The following is a 14874-nucleotide window of genomic DNA, read 5'->3' as shown; positions in this document are numbered from 1 at the left end:
TTTTTTTGAGACAGGGTCGCCCTGTAGCCCTAGCTATCCTGGAACTCACTATGTAGACCAGGCTGGTCTTGAACTCACAGAGATCCGCCTACCTGTGCCTCCCGAGTGCTGGGCCTTTTCTATTTTATATGCTATTTTTAACCTTTTATTTCTAAGGTTTCTCACTGGTTCTTTCCCAAGGTCACTTGTTTTCAGTTTATATCTACTTACTTTCTGTTCATCGTCTTTGTAAGTATTAGTTCTTCTCTTAAAATTCTTTGACAATACTTGATGTACATATTCTTAAGTTTCCTTGTGCTGTGTTCCTCAACATTGTTCTGTGAGGGCAACAGCAACAGCTGTGATACAACAGATCACAGAAGATGAAACCACTTTTTACAATAACTGATTGCATAGAATGCTGAGGGTAAGAGGAATCTAGGAAGACACAGCTTCAGCTTGAGTCAAGAGTGTATAAGTTGACATCCATTTACCAAGAAATGGAAAGCAGGGGCTGGCAAGATGGCTCGGTGGCTGAGATCACTGGCTGCCCTTGTAGAGGACCATGGTTTGGTTCCCAGCACCCATATGGTGGCTAACTACTGCCCATAACTCAAGTTCCAGGGGAAGTGGATGCACTTTTCTGACCTTTGGAGGCATTGCATGACATAGGTGCACTTGTATACATGCAGACAATACATTCATACACATAAAATAAAAAGTAATAATTTTTTTTAAAAAAAGAAAAGGAAAACAGGAAGGAAAGAAAAACTGGGACCTGCCTCCTCCTCCCCACGCTCTCCAAAGAAGCCACTCCCCTTCCCTCTTCCAGCCAATCTGTTGACCATAGCCGCTTACAGGGGTGGGAAAAAAAAAAAAAAAAAAAAAAAAAAAAAAAACCTGGGAAGCCCAAATAGATTATCACAAACTTGTCCCAGAGTACTGATGGGAGGATGCACATAGGTCCTCATAAAGTCAATTCATATAGGGAATAATATATCTCAAATCTTTGGTGAGGGCAAGGAAAGGGCTGTCCTCACAAAAGCCATCCCTCTTCACGACTGAAACACGTTAGTAAACATAGAGAATACTAAAATAACCTACCTCCTTTACTGAATTAATACAGCTTGGATTTGTGACTTTGCCATATGCTAAACACTGTGCTGGGCACAGGACACACAGTGGAATAATGCATAACATTGTACAGGAAGCCTAAAGACTGGCAAGAGGAATCCTTCAGGACGTTACAGGTGCACACGGCAAGGGCCCTTATCTAGTCTGCGAGTGAGAAACAACCCTTGCACAGGAACTTATGCTTCATTTGAGGTAGAAGAATGAATGTGAAGTGGGCAGATAATCAAGGGGTATAATTTCCAGTTAGGAAAAGTCATATTTGTAAAGGCTCTAAAGAGGGATAGAATTTATGTTCATATAGGTGGGGAAAGGTTACATGAGATGACAGATAAGGAAGTAACAGTGGCCCAGAACAAGGCTGATGAAGTCCACAGGGCACTGCAGGTACCAGGAGCCACAGCAAGGGCAGGAGACATACAGAGTTAGGAACTATTTAGGAAGCAGGCGCTACGGCACTGGTATCTTTGAGGAACTCTGAGAGATGGGAGAGGGTGTCATCATGACAGAGATGCCATCAACTGAGAGGATCCATGATGCCACTGATGGGTATTTCAAAACGAAGAAACAGTACGAGTTTTATTTCCCGAGGCTGCCTTCTCTTCCCCCAAGTTTGGGCACACTGCACCTCAGTCACATGACCCTAGGGGTCAAGCACATGCTGTCTTTACCTATAACCTGGTGCATCGTTCGGAGAATGTAGAGTACTTCATACTGAAATCTTACAGGTGTGTCTATCCCACTACACACACAGGCTGTCCTAACAGGAAAATGAAGCACAAGTTGAGACATGCATGAAACATTCTAGAAACAAAAGAGAGCTCAGTCACCAAATCTCAAGAAATACTGTTCATCCAAAATTCTGAGCTGAGTAGCCCAAACTTCACTAAGTAACAGTAACACTGGAAGAGTTCAGTGGCCTCCCCACCAGCTACCAAGAAATGTATGCTTATTTTCTAAAGCAAAGCAGACTTGGACACTGGGGTTCACTGTTGCTCAATTAAATTCTGTTCTCAGTTGAGGCTTTACTATCTTTCTAATGAATGCATTGTTCTAAGATTGTATGAGGCTATACTGACTATCCCATAAGAAGAAAGAGCTAAACCAGAAAAGGAAGTACACTAAACGCTTTATTTTACAGGAAGTTTAAGAAACAGCTGCTGCATTACTAAATCCAACAGTTGCAAAAGTCAGATGAGGATGACTTCCTCCACCACCACCATTCTACCTCTTAGGACAGCACTAAAGACCCAGAGTAATATCATACACATTTTACCACACATTTCTTACCTGGCATAAAAGAAAGACTTGAAGGTGGATGTAAGAGGCTCATAATTAGTAGGACACTGCTGTTGATGAAGAAATTGAGGCATCAACTTTAAGGGAGTCACTGAAATTGACTGTGGGAGCCAAACATATTGACAGCAGGTAGAGGAAGAAACTTCCAGGGTCTCACATCAGTGGTTTCCAAATGCAAGGCTACCCACATGATCATCCCACCAGGAGAGCTTGATATAAACAGGAATTGCTGGACCCTGAAGCATGTTTATATCCTCTCTGTATCTCCAATGGCTCCTGGGCAATCCTGAGGCAAAGCCAAACTTGGTAGTTCATGGTCTAGTTCATTTTCAACAAAAGGAATCCTGCCTAGCACCCAGAGTCACTTGGCAATGTCTGCACAGTTCTACTTGTCACACTGGGTAGAGAAGGGGTGCTACTGGCACCTAATGAGTAAAGCCAGAGTATCCTTAAAATGCCAGAAGGCACAGGACAACCTCCACAACCAAGAATCATCAGGTTCAAAATGCCAAAAGGGCCAGGGTTAAGCACCTAATCTAGCCACTCAGAAAAAAATGTTGTGAAATCCTAAGATTTTGGGTTTCTGCAGCACAGGTTAGAAACCAGTTATTTAGGAATGCTCTCTGATTTTCTGTATTCTCTGTCATCTGAAGAGACCCATTGGAATTTAAGTCTTTTTTTTTTTGGACTTTTTGAGACAGGGTCTCCTTGTAGCTCCAGCTGTCCTGGAACTCACATAGTCCTGGAACTCACTATGTAGACCAGGCTGGCCTTGAACTCACAGAGATCCGCCTACCTCTGCCTCCGGAGTGCTGGGATTAAGATTTTAAGTCTTTTTATTGGGAGCTCAACTATCTCTCAGCTGTCTTTCACCAGGCAGTCAATATTTAAATGTCTTGAGAATTGCAGCTTTTCAGGCTAAAGAGCTAGCTTAATGCATTCATGGGGAAGTTTTTATTATTGGTCCCAGTTCTGCCTAAAACATAAGCTGTTTATTCTGTTCTGTGTAACAGGAGAATTTTAACTGGCTGCCAGTGGCTACCATGATTAAGTGGAGCGCTGAGTGATTATTTCACAGCATCATGCAAGGAAGGATTTAGGAATATGGCCAATTCTTCCTTGCAGAGCTGGAAACCGCCTCTGGTCACACCATAGGGAAGTGCTGAGCCTGACTCTGAGTCTGTATCACCAGATGTCCACACCCTGCTCAACTGCCTGTTCAGGAGCCCAGCCCTGCATCCTAGCCAGTCAGGCTGCGTATGACCTCTCATGGTCTCCTCTGTAACAACCTGCTCCACTGGCCAGTGGCCTCTGATTTCTAAGGAAATGTAGCTTTTGCGTTGTCCTAACTCAACAGATTCCTGGAAAGGACATTATTAGTCCTGGAGTGGGTGCAGTGGTATATGTCTCTGACCAAACCAGGCTGGGATTACCAGGAGGAACTGCTAAATTCATCTACATAGTAGATGAATAAACTAAAGCCCAACCTGCACTGTAGTCTCAATTTCCTCAAATCTGCCTGGGCCAGGATGTCAAAGAGCACTGGATTCAGTACCTTCCCGGCAGAGTAATCATGAACAAATTAATGAACCTGTTAATAATTATGAGATAGAAAATCTAAAGGGCTGTAGGAAGATGATGAAATACTACTTGCAGAGCACTTGTGCTGCCTAGCAGAATGCATGCTAATTAGATGGCAGCCATTATTATTATTACTACTACTATTACGGGAAGAATGAGCAAAACTCCATAATGTCAAGTACAAAATGTGAACGCACTGTACTCAATTAATGAGCTTTAACAATAAAAAAAAAGGTCTTGTATATCTCAAATGTGTAACTATTGAATTATACCTTAAATATGCTATAAAATATGATAATTGGGGGGGAACACAGGCAATTTTGAATATTCTTACCCAAAACACATGTGTTTCCTTTGGGGCGATAGATTCCCCACGAATGTACGGTAAGGAGTTGCTTTTAAAGTTTTTTCTTTGGAGACCGAAAAATGAAGAAGATCAACATTTTTATTCTCCTCTTAGCTGCTCAAAATTCAAGTCCATGCTAGACACACAGAAACAGAGATCAGTGTGATCGGACCACAGCTACAAATATTCTAAACCACAGGCTGACCACCAGGGGCTTCTAATCTATTTCAAGGAGTTTGTACATATAAGAGAACTGTAAGTTACATTGCATACAAAAGGTATTAACCCTAAATAAAAGCAAAGCAAGGGAAATGGTCACAAAAATAGAAGGCTAGAGAAAGGACTGCATTATAATGGGATCAGAAAAGGGCTGAATTGGAGGGCAGCTCTCTGCAGGCTTAGCGGAGCCAGGACTCAGAGCAAGCTAGGCAAGGCAGGAGGGCAGGGTGGCAAACTTCTAGAAGGAAGCTTCAAGAGATGAGAAGCCTCTGAAGGTTCAAGGACATGTATCTAAAGGAACTGCATTTAGAAAACAGGAGGGGACTTCCGAACTGCACAGAGTGCTTGCAGAAACCTTGGGCATAGAGAATGCTTGGGGGGAACAGAATGCTGTAAAACTACGATGAGTCTGACTTGAGTCTTAGGAGCTCTCTCTCTCTCTCTCTCTCTCTCTCTCTCGTTCCACCTCTGGAAGAATTTAAAAAGAATCTGTAGAATTAAGACTGGAAACCACGTACTTCTTCCCATCATTCTTCTGGTCTTTGATAGGTAGAAAACAGTCTTTCTAAGTGTTGGTCTGACACACACTTAATGAAGATGACCAGCCCCTCATCTATTGAGTCTAGCCATGCTAACTTTCTCAAGCTAGGCTCCATGTCCTTGTGTAGAGGATGGAGCTCACCCACTGGACTACAAATGAGGTCCTGAGATCCCTTTTCTTCACAATTGGAAAATTCCATCAGCCAGTCATCTGTCTCCTAAATGGAACTAAAGGTTTGTTTACAAAAATAATGGCTCCATCAAGCTGAAGCATAAAAGTAGAGACAGCAAGCAGAACGTGCTGGAGAAGAGCAGGTGTCACTTGGACAGAAGTGATGCTCAATGTCTGAGAGATAGTGGAAGCTGAAACTAAGGATGTCCATCCATGGTGAGCACACAGACCAGAGAGTTTGGCACCGAGGTTAAGGAAAATCTAGAAAGAGGAAACTTATACAGACTAGGCAAACAATAAGAACTCTTAGGACTGATGCTTGAGGAAGGTTATTTCTGGAAGGTGTGAATGAGAAGCTCTGTGCAGGGTAACCAAGGAGGAGAAAACTGAGACCGAGGGAAGACTGCTTGAATGAGCAAACCAGAAAGACATTGTATCAGTAAGGCCAGCTCTAAAGAAAAGGAAAATGATGTTCATCCAAAGATTAAGTAGACACCAAGACAACATAAACTATTTATACTGATAACATCGAAATGAGCATGCAATGGAGAAACAGAATAAGTTAACTGCTGACAAGAGTTCCAGGTCATGGGACAGGGTTCCAAGGAAAGAATGGAAAGGCTCATTTTTAGAGACAGAGGAAAAAGCATAAATAAAGAGGAGAAACAAGGGACAAAGCAGCAGATAAGGAGGAAAGGACATACTAAAAACCAGGAAAGATGCGGCTGTCATAGGCTGAGGGCCCTGGAAGGAGGGCACCTGTTCTTCTGTCTCTCCTAGATCAGGAAGGCAGGCTGGGAAGAGACAAGGCCCTGAGAGTCAGTGCTATCATGTATACACACGGGCCATGACATTGTGAGCGAACATCAGTGATGGTTTTCTGTGTCCTCCCAGGAAGGAAAAGGGTGAGTGGGTAAGGAGGGGGTCGGCAGGAGATACTGGAGCTTTGAAGAAGATACCAGGAGCAGAAGAGCTGCTGTCCACAGTTGGTGGTGGTGGACACCGAACAGAAGAAACTCTCGTGGTAGAGCTCTAGGGACCCAGTGTCTATCCCACAGCATGAACTACTGACTGTAGGTCCAGTTAGCAGCTCCTTGCTACCAGGTAACGTCTCCCACTTACTATTTAGTTCTTCTCTCCTTAAACATTTAAAAGTGAGGACACAGCAAATTCCAGGCCAGCTGGGGCCACAGGGAGACCTTGACTCAAAAAGACACCCCTCCCCCCTGAAAAAGGAAGTGAGGGTAAAAAGAAACTAGAGATAGTTTGTTGCACTGGTCATTGGTACAGTAGTGGCACTTTCATCTTGTGGGTAATCAACAGCTATCTAATTGAACTTTAAGGCCCACTCAATGGGCGGGAACTCATGTGTGGTACTGTAAACACAGCTAAATAGATATGGCTAGAGAGATCATAGATCCTAGAAAAAAAACTATGTCTGTCACATTTCTAGTCATAATTTCTTGCTGTACGCTAAATATGGGTCCTTATATTTACAGAGAAGTATACCTCTCACCACTTATCAAAGAAGCTTCTTCTTGAAAAAGATAGAGACTATTACAGGGTTCCTCAACTGGTCACACACAGACAATAAGTGTCTGTAAGATGCCCAGACTTAAGTGACATATCTACAATGCAACATCCATACATAGCAGAACAGGGGACAGACAGAATATTAATTCATCCATTAACTCTCACCAGCAAAGCTTCCTCATGCAACAGATGGTGATTAACACAGAAAGCCACAACTGTCCAAAATGCAGAGAATAAGAGAATGTAAAGTGCATGTTCCTATAAAGGATTCCTGTATTAAAACTCTGCCACCCAGGGCTCAGGGACCATTACAGAAAAGGGGGTGGAAAAGCTGTCAGAGTCAGGGGTGGTAGATGACCACAAGGAAACAGTTTTTCAAGCAGCTGGGAACTTGCTCATATGAACTTACAGCAATGGTGACAGCATGCACAGACCCAAGCAAACTCAAACCATATAAAAACCCAGCACAGAATTGGGGGAAAGGCTAAGAACCTCCAACCGTAGATAGGGAACTGTTAGCAACTGATGACTGCTGGGTGAGGGAGAGTTGTTCTTCTTTAAGGAAGATAGTCTAACCAGGCTCCAGTGGATGAACTCACACCAAGGAACATCAGAGGACACAAGCTTGACTCTATAGGCCATATCATATATGACAAAATGCATGAAATCTTGTGGGGGGCTGTGAGGAGTGCAGATAAAAGGGGGGGTCTAAATATGCTCAAGATGTATTGCATGAAATGCTCAAAAATTCAATAAAATATTTTTAAAAAGGAAATGTGTATTTTTCCAATATAATGAACACTTACTCAAACTAACAGCAATAATGGCTGCTTTGGTGAGTGAGACTCAGCCAGACAATATGCTGCACTGTTTTCATACATTTTCTTTCACCTTTCCAAGAACAATAACAATAGTAAATTATTATCCCAACTTTATGAGACAAGAACACTAAAGTTCTAAGAAGTTAACGAAGTTGGTCCAGAAATCATGCATGCCTGTTATAATAAGCACTCCTCAACCTTGCTGATAGAATGAAAATCTCTGAAGCTGGGGCCGGGACCGTGCCTTCTGTGCAACCTCTCTAGGTGATTTTAGCACATTCTAAAGGTCCAGGACAATAATGACACAATGTGATAAAAGGAGAAAGACTCAAGATTCCAGAATGCAAAGGAGCAATGGCTAACCCAACCTCTAAAAAATCATTGGTGAAATAGTAGTTATCCAGGTTTGAAAAGCAAAGTGCTTTTCAACACTTCTGCTAATGTTCAATGAACAAGAGGCAGGCTATATGATACTGAACAGGGGAGAAAAGTAGGAGACACTCCAGGAAGCCATCATTTCAACTCTTCACTGCATTTGAAAACACATTTACAATTCTCATGTGAAGTTCTCACTCTACTGGGAAACAATATCTGATAGCAGCTCTGCTGTGGATCTGCCGTCAACTAGTGCCACTACAGGGAGGAAGAGCCTAGTTTCCTCATTTTCTGTCTAGTCTCAATATGACATTACCAGAAGGACTATGATTTAGTCAACCGTTTAAAAGTTAAATCTTAGAAGGAAAAGAGTCTAGGGTCATGTCCTAGCCTGTTACTGACTGACAAGTCATGTGACTTCTCTGAGCTTTCATCTATGGAACGGTAATAGGCAACAAGAATTAAACAAAGCAATACCATGAACTTCCTGAGACAATGCACTGGAAGGACACATCATTCCTACAGTAATTTAGCCCCAAATGCAAAATGCAAATCTGATAGGTAGGATGCATTAGGGAACCCCATGTAGCATTTTCCATAAAATGGCTCTTCCATACTCTACAACATGCCACAAAATATAAAAGACCAAATAATTACTTCAATGGAGAACAAAGAGTAATGATAGTGAATATAGTACATGATCTTAGGTGGGTTATTATCACTTGTCCTAGTTTGCTTTCATATTGCTGTGATGAAAACACTGAGCAAAACCAACTTGGGGAGAAAAGGGTTCGTTTGGCTTATATCTCCCAGATCCCAATTCATCAATGAGGGAGCCTAAGGTAGGAACTTAGGACAGGAACCTGGGGCAGGAGCTGAAGCACAGGCCATGGAGGAATGCAACTTACTGGCTTACTCTCCTGGCCTGTGCTGAGATTTATACAATACAGGACCATCTTCCCAGGGTGGCACCACCCACAGTGGGCTGGGCCCTCCCACATCACTCAATAATCAAGAAAATGCTCCACAGACAGGGTCACAAGCCAGTCCATTGAAGGCAATTCCCCAGTTGAGGCCCTTTCTACTCAGATGCACCATGTTGGCAATTAAAGTTATCAAGCACATCACTCTAAGTGATCTTATTGGGATAATTATGGGGTCTAAATACAGGCTATGCACTGTAAATTATGAAATTATTAACCAAGCACCTGGTCCAGGATTATGTGAAGATGTTACTATTAGGGCATATTAGATACAAGAAAATAAATGTAAAAGCATTCAATCTTTGCATTTTTTTGTAGATTTAAATCTATAATTGTTTCAAAGTAATAAGATTATTTTCATTAAAAATTATTGAAACTCATTCACATAGCAGAGATTGTCCCCACAGCAGAGAATAGAACACTGACTCCCAGGCACCTGGATTCAAGAGTTGCTGTCTTAAAACAGAAGAACACAGATTCTACCAACCACGGCTGAATCAAAATGAAACAGCTCATGAGAACCAAAAAATGAAACTTTATTGGAATAAACCAGCATCCCCACTGGCTCTAATGAGCATCTGAGCTTGGACCCTGGGAATCAATCCTGCTACAATGCAGATTTGGGTCAATGGTCTAGGTAAGACCTGAGAATATGCATTTCCAATGCTCAAGTACCTGGTCCTCAGCCTCACGTGCTGATAAGGCAAAACAGCACAGCAGCAGGGACCTGGGCACATGCCATGGTGCAGCCTGGGGCAGCTTCTACAGTGATTATCGTTCTTTTGGACTGTAACCATAGCTAGTCTCAAACACCTTTGGCCTATGTCAAGTAGCCCTAGATATGCTTATTAAAGGGGTAATGTAACTAGCATCCTCTGTAAACCTCATTTGAAGAAGGCTGAGTGTCCACTGTCTGACACACATGCACAAATCTACTGGGCATCTGTTTTTCTTGCACGAGTAGCTTCCCCAGTGACTCAGAGGTCAGTTAAAATGAAAGTGACGTACTGATCTGACAGCCATTTGACAATTCCCACATTGAAACCTTTCCTACATGTAACTTTAAGCACAATTAATTCTGATTTGACCTGCACAGCTTGTTTTGATTATTCTCTTGAATACATACAATGCCACGTAATTTTTACAAGATCTTCAACCTGATAAATAAAATCTGACCCCAAAACCAATTGTGAATCAAAATGATAAAGTAGTGTCAAGAATATAAAGGCTAGAGTTGCCATGGTTTTCTAACTGGAAAATGAAGACCTATCTTTTATCATTTGCTTCTTGAAACCAATGAGTATAAATAAGTCTCATCCTTTATTCCCCTCCAATCACTTGCTCCAGAATAACCAGTAAAATGACAACAACCAACTTCTCCAGACAATCTGTAATCCAATATTGAAAGCTGCATCACGCAACTGCCAATCACCCAAGCTAAAGGATGTTGGCACAGGCAACATTCTTATCAAATTCCTGCCCTTTTTCCCATTCAGTGCATATTTTCCGAGTACATAATACATTCCAGACAATATTTAAATTTATACTACTAATAAAATTACAAAAGGATTCAAAACTAAACCCTTCTGTACTAATTTTATCATAAAGCTGTAAGAAATCAAAGAGAAAAATAAGTTTTGTATTGCTCATGTTACAACACTCTGCCCATGTACCAGTCCCCGTGTGTCAAGCTGAGACAGCCTGTGTCGGCGGCTTAGAGCCCCATCCGCCTGTCCCTCCTATCCATTTCACTGCTTCAGACACAACCCAGTATGGACACAATCCAGTAGATGGGGCAAAAATATAAAAACCCATACACTACAGCAGTCACTACACAGATTTTGCACAAGCACAGCAAAGAGGGAAGAAAAGGGCTATACAAAATCTCCAGTCACTACCGTCTCAAAGGGAAACTCAGGAGCACGCTAGGGCTGCCTGCCTTACCTGGTCAATTTCCATGAGTTTGGGGTAGGCGCCAGGCCACTCTATGGCCACCTTGACGATGTCGGAGGGCGGCGGCATTGTCACACCGGAGGAAGTCCAAAGCCTGTGGAACCGGGGATCCTACCGCGTGGACAGCCACACGTGTCTACACCTGATGAGCAATGACAAAAAGAAAAAAGTAGCTCAACGCAGATGCAGGACGAATTTCGCTTCATCACTTCCTGTTTTCACTGGTATATGCGAAACACTCCCCTTGGCGCCTGGGGACTGAAGTCTCAGGGGCGCAGCCAACCACACGACAGGCCCCCAAAGAAAGATGGGTGCTGTGCCAAAGTCCCAGAGTCAAAGCCTCCAGGGGGCGCTGCCCTAGGGGTTGGGCTTCCACATCCTCAGGGGGCAAGAGAACCGCTCTTTACCATGGGACCCTGCTCCAGTGGTGCCTCAAGCCTGAGTGAGCAGGGCTCCTCTGCCCAGACTGCATGTAAGCACTTGGCGTTCAACAGTCTCCGGAAGAACACATTGCCCAGGAAGTCATGGTCAGGAAACAGCTTTTATTTAAAGCATTTTGTGTGTGTCACAAATAGATCTCCGCGCTATAGCAACCAGGATATCATGAGGAAAGCGAAATTCCCTGAGTTCACACATGCTGGCTCTCCCTCCCCAAGGCCAGTTCTCACAAAGCCTCTTCTAGACAGAGGAGAATGTAAAAGTGGCTAGGACAGCTTTTAGAAGAGCCTTGAATTCTCACACAAAAGAAGTAATGATTTTCCTTTCCTGCCTTTCCATTTCTTTATCTGACTTACTAGTTCATTAAGTCACTGTGTGCATAAATATGCAGTGTAGAGTGCCCCCATGTCACCCCACCCAAGAGCATTTGCCCCAACCTCATAGCTGTTCAGTTGTTAGTTATGTAGTCCTTCAGAATGACGTGATGTGTGGAAAACACCACAAAATTATATTCTGAAATTTTCCCCTTTTCAAATATAAAAGGCAGCATTCTATATATTACTTAACACATCTTCGAGGTCTCTGTGTGGTACTACAATGGGTCATTCTTGCTCTTTTCAGAGCTGTATAGCTGGTCATCAGGATGCACCCTCCCTGACCACCTGACCAGCCAGTTCTCTGCTGTGGGTTGATTCAGTGATTGCTTTCTTTTCTTTGGTGTTATAAACAAGACTGCCCTGCATTACAGACATGTACATATAATTTTACACATGTAAAATTATATCCTTACAATAAAATTACAGAAGTAAAATTGCTGGGCCACAGTCATTTCCAATGTCCCTCTGTGAGGTTCTACGAAGTTGCCCTCCCTCTAGCAATGACCCGAGCTTGCACACAGCCTCGTCAACAGATGGAGTGCATGCCAGCCTGACAGGCTGAAAAATGTACCTCAGTATACTTTTTAAAAATATTATTTATTTATTATTTGTATTTTATGCATATAAGTGTATTTCTTTCATGTAGGTAGGTGCACCCGTGTTATGTAATGCTTGCAGAGAACAGAAGAGTGAGTCAGATCACCTGGAACTGGAGTTATGGATGGTTGTTAGCCATTTTTGGGTGCTGGGAACTGAACCCGGGTCCTCTGCAAGAGTAGCCAGTGTCATCTTAACCTCTGTGTCATCTCTCCGGCCCCCCTCAATATACTTTTTAACTTGTCTATTTTTCATTGGTGACTATAAAGATGAAAAGTCATGTGTTCACTTCATTATACACCGTCAAACATTTTGCCCTTTTCTTTTGGGTCTTTGGCCTCAATCTGTTTGATTTTAATCAAACATATCAAACTATCAGACCAGTGTAAGCTTTGCCCGTTTCTACCTCAATCTCCATGGCCACTGGAGCCATAGAGATGACAGACATGGCAGAGTTAATGCTGAAACCTCAGTGAGACCAGCTGTTGTGTAAGTAACTGTCTTCAGCTAAGCTGAGGAGTAAAGGAAATGAACCCAAACAAGGCTGCTGCTCCTCGCCTAAGGATGATTAGAGAAGCCTGCTGCGGTGCTAATCAGTGGTGCCCAGCAAGGGCTAACCCACAAAGCAGTGCTTTAATCACTCATCCACAAATCATTTTTATGCCTCCACTAGGCACCAAGCCTACTTTCTGTGCTGGAGACCCAGCAACAGAGCTTGGTGCTACATACCAATAAGAGACAGGTAGAGAGATAAAGCAAGGGGGTAGGGACTCAGCAACTCATCTGAGTATAGATGGGTGTGAGACTGAGGAGACAGGACAATTTTAAACAGGAAGTTCAGAGAAAGCTTCACTGAGAAGGTAGCATTCGAGTGAAGACCTGTGAATGGCATGAAAATAAGTCCTGTGAACATCTGGAGACATTACTTCCCTGGATAAGGGAGCAGCAAGTGCAAAGGACCTGAGACAAAAATATTCCTGGCATAGTCCTCGAATAGGGAAGTTACTGGAACCAAGTAAGACAGGCTAAGGGAAGACAAAGAAAGCAACCAGGGCCGTGGGATCATAACTTGGGAGGTTCCTCCACAATTTTTGGCCCTGTAGGCTCTGCCTTTCACCTATTGGTTCATGACTTCTGTACGAGTGTTTAAACACACATCTATTGAGGTCTTTGGCCAACTGTACCTAAAGCCCTAAGATTTTTCATTTTGTTTCAGTAACTTTGATTTTCTAGGATGATATCCATAAGAAATAATTATCAAACATAACAATGCCAAGTCTTGTTTTGTTTAATATGCTCAAAGCTGAAAACAACCAGCTATCCAAAGGGGCCTGTGAGATAATTACAGTGTCTCACGTGCACCAACACAAGCAAACAAGGCTGGCTCTGCATGGGTTCTACTCTGTTTGAATACCTGAGAACTGTCAGAGCACAGATCCTATCAACACATCACTGCAATTCAGGATCCACATCCAAACGCACACCCTAAAATAGAAATTAAGAAAGAAGCTCTGATGTGAACACTGCCTGTGTAATCAGGTAACTCTACGCAAAAGGACGAACACCCAATCCTGGGGTCAACAGAACAGATAATAGAAATAAAATCCATTCTGGGTACCCCTCCGCCTCTCCATGAAACAATCTAAAATTACACAGAAATGAGTAACTTAGCCTTCTAGGAATCAAAGGCCAGGCTTGTTTTCTTCCCATGTTAACTGATATTTATTTCTGGGAGGAAAACCTGCTGAACAGGTGACAACACAATAGCAGGGCTCTCCTGAGAGTCTCCTCCAGAAAATAGGAGGGAGAGCACATGCACAAAGCAGCCATTGAGAGGAGGAAGCCAGGGACTTCCCTAGCTTTCCTTCCAGACCAGCTAGGCCTCAGGGGCTCTCCCTGTGGTGATGACAGAAAGGGCCTAGACTGGGGGCACGATACACAGTGACCAATCCTGTCCACAGTTCTCCCTCAGAAGTCCATGTCCTGGCCTTCTATGCACAATCTCTACTGCTTCCAGTGAAAGCTGGGGACAGAATCCCAGCTCAGGTTTTCACACAGTGGGCACAGATGAAGCTTCTCCAGAGCTCTGCCCTGTGTCTTGTAGCAGGGTTGACAGTATCTCTGGCCTCTCCTCACTACTACAGGTCAATAGCCTCCCTCACTTAAGACAATCAAAGATGTTCCAGATATTGCTAAAAGGCCTCAAAGAGGCAGAATCACTCCCAACTGAGTTGAGAGGTTATAAAGCACCAAGTGTGCTTAGCAGATCACTAATGGTCTGGACAGCCCCACTTGGACCAACACAGTGCTCTGCAGCAAGTATAGACATGGCTCAAACTGGCCCAATCAGTTCTTGATCACTCATAACATATGGAAATGCATCTTGAAATATTTTTTAATTTATTTTTATTTTATGTGTATGAGTATATTGCCTATATGTAAGTGCACCTGTGTCATGCAATGCCCATGGAGGACAGAAGAGGGCATCAGATCCCCTGGAACTGGAGTTACAGATGGTTGTTAGCTGCCA

At 43.1% G+C, this 14874-nt stretch overlaps 1 protein-coding gene across 4 annotated transcripts in view; it reads right to left on the bottom strand.

Moving 5' to 3' along the window:
- Window positions 1-14874, bottom strand: part of Elmo1 (engulfment and cell motility 1) — a 624760-nt gene that overhangs the window by 491071 nt on the left and 118815 nt on the right. For all 4 annotated transcript variants that reach the window (XM_029569533.1, XM_008845428.2, XM_008845430.3 and 1 more), the window contains one exon: window positions 10924-11074. In XM_029569533.1, coding sequence (XP_029425393.1) covers window positions 10924-11001 — 78 coding nt within the window. In that variant the 5' untranslated portion in view covers window positions 11002-11074. The remainder of the gene's footprint in view (window positions 1-10923; window positions 11075-14874) is intronic.

This window comes from Nannospalax galili, unplaced genomic scaffold (assembly GCF_000622305.1).
Source record: "Nannospalax galili isolate Female #2095 unplaced genomic scaffold, S.galili_v1.0 scaffold962, whole genome shotgun sequence".
Lineage (NCBI taxonomy): Eukaryota > Metazoa > Chordata > Mammalia > Rodentia > Spalacidae > Nannospalax > Nannospalax galili.
This window is presented reverse-complemented; position numbering and strand designations above follow the sequence as displayed.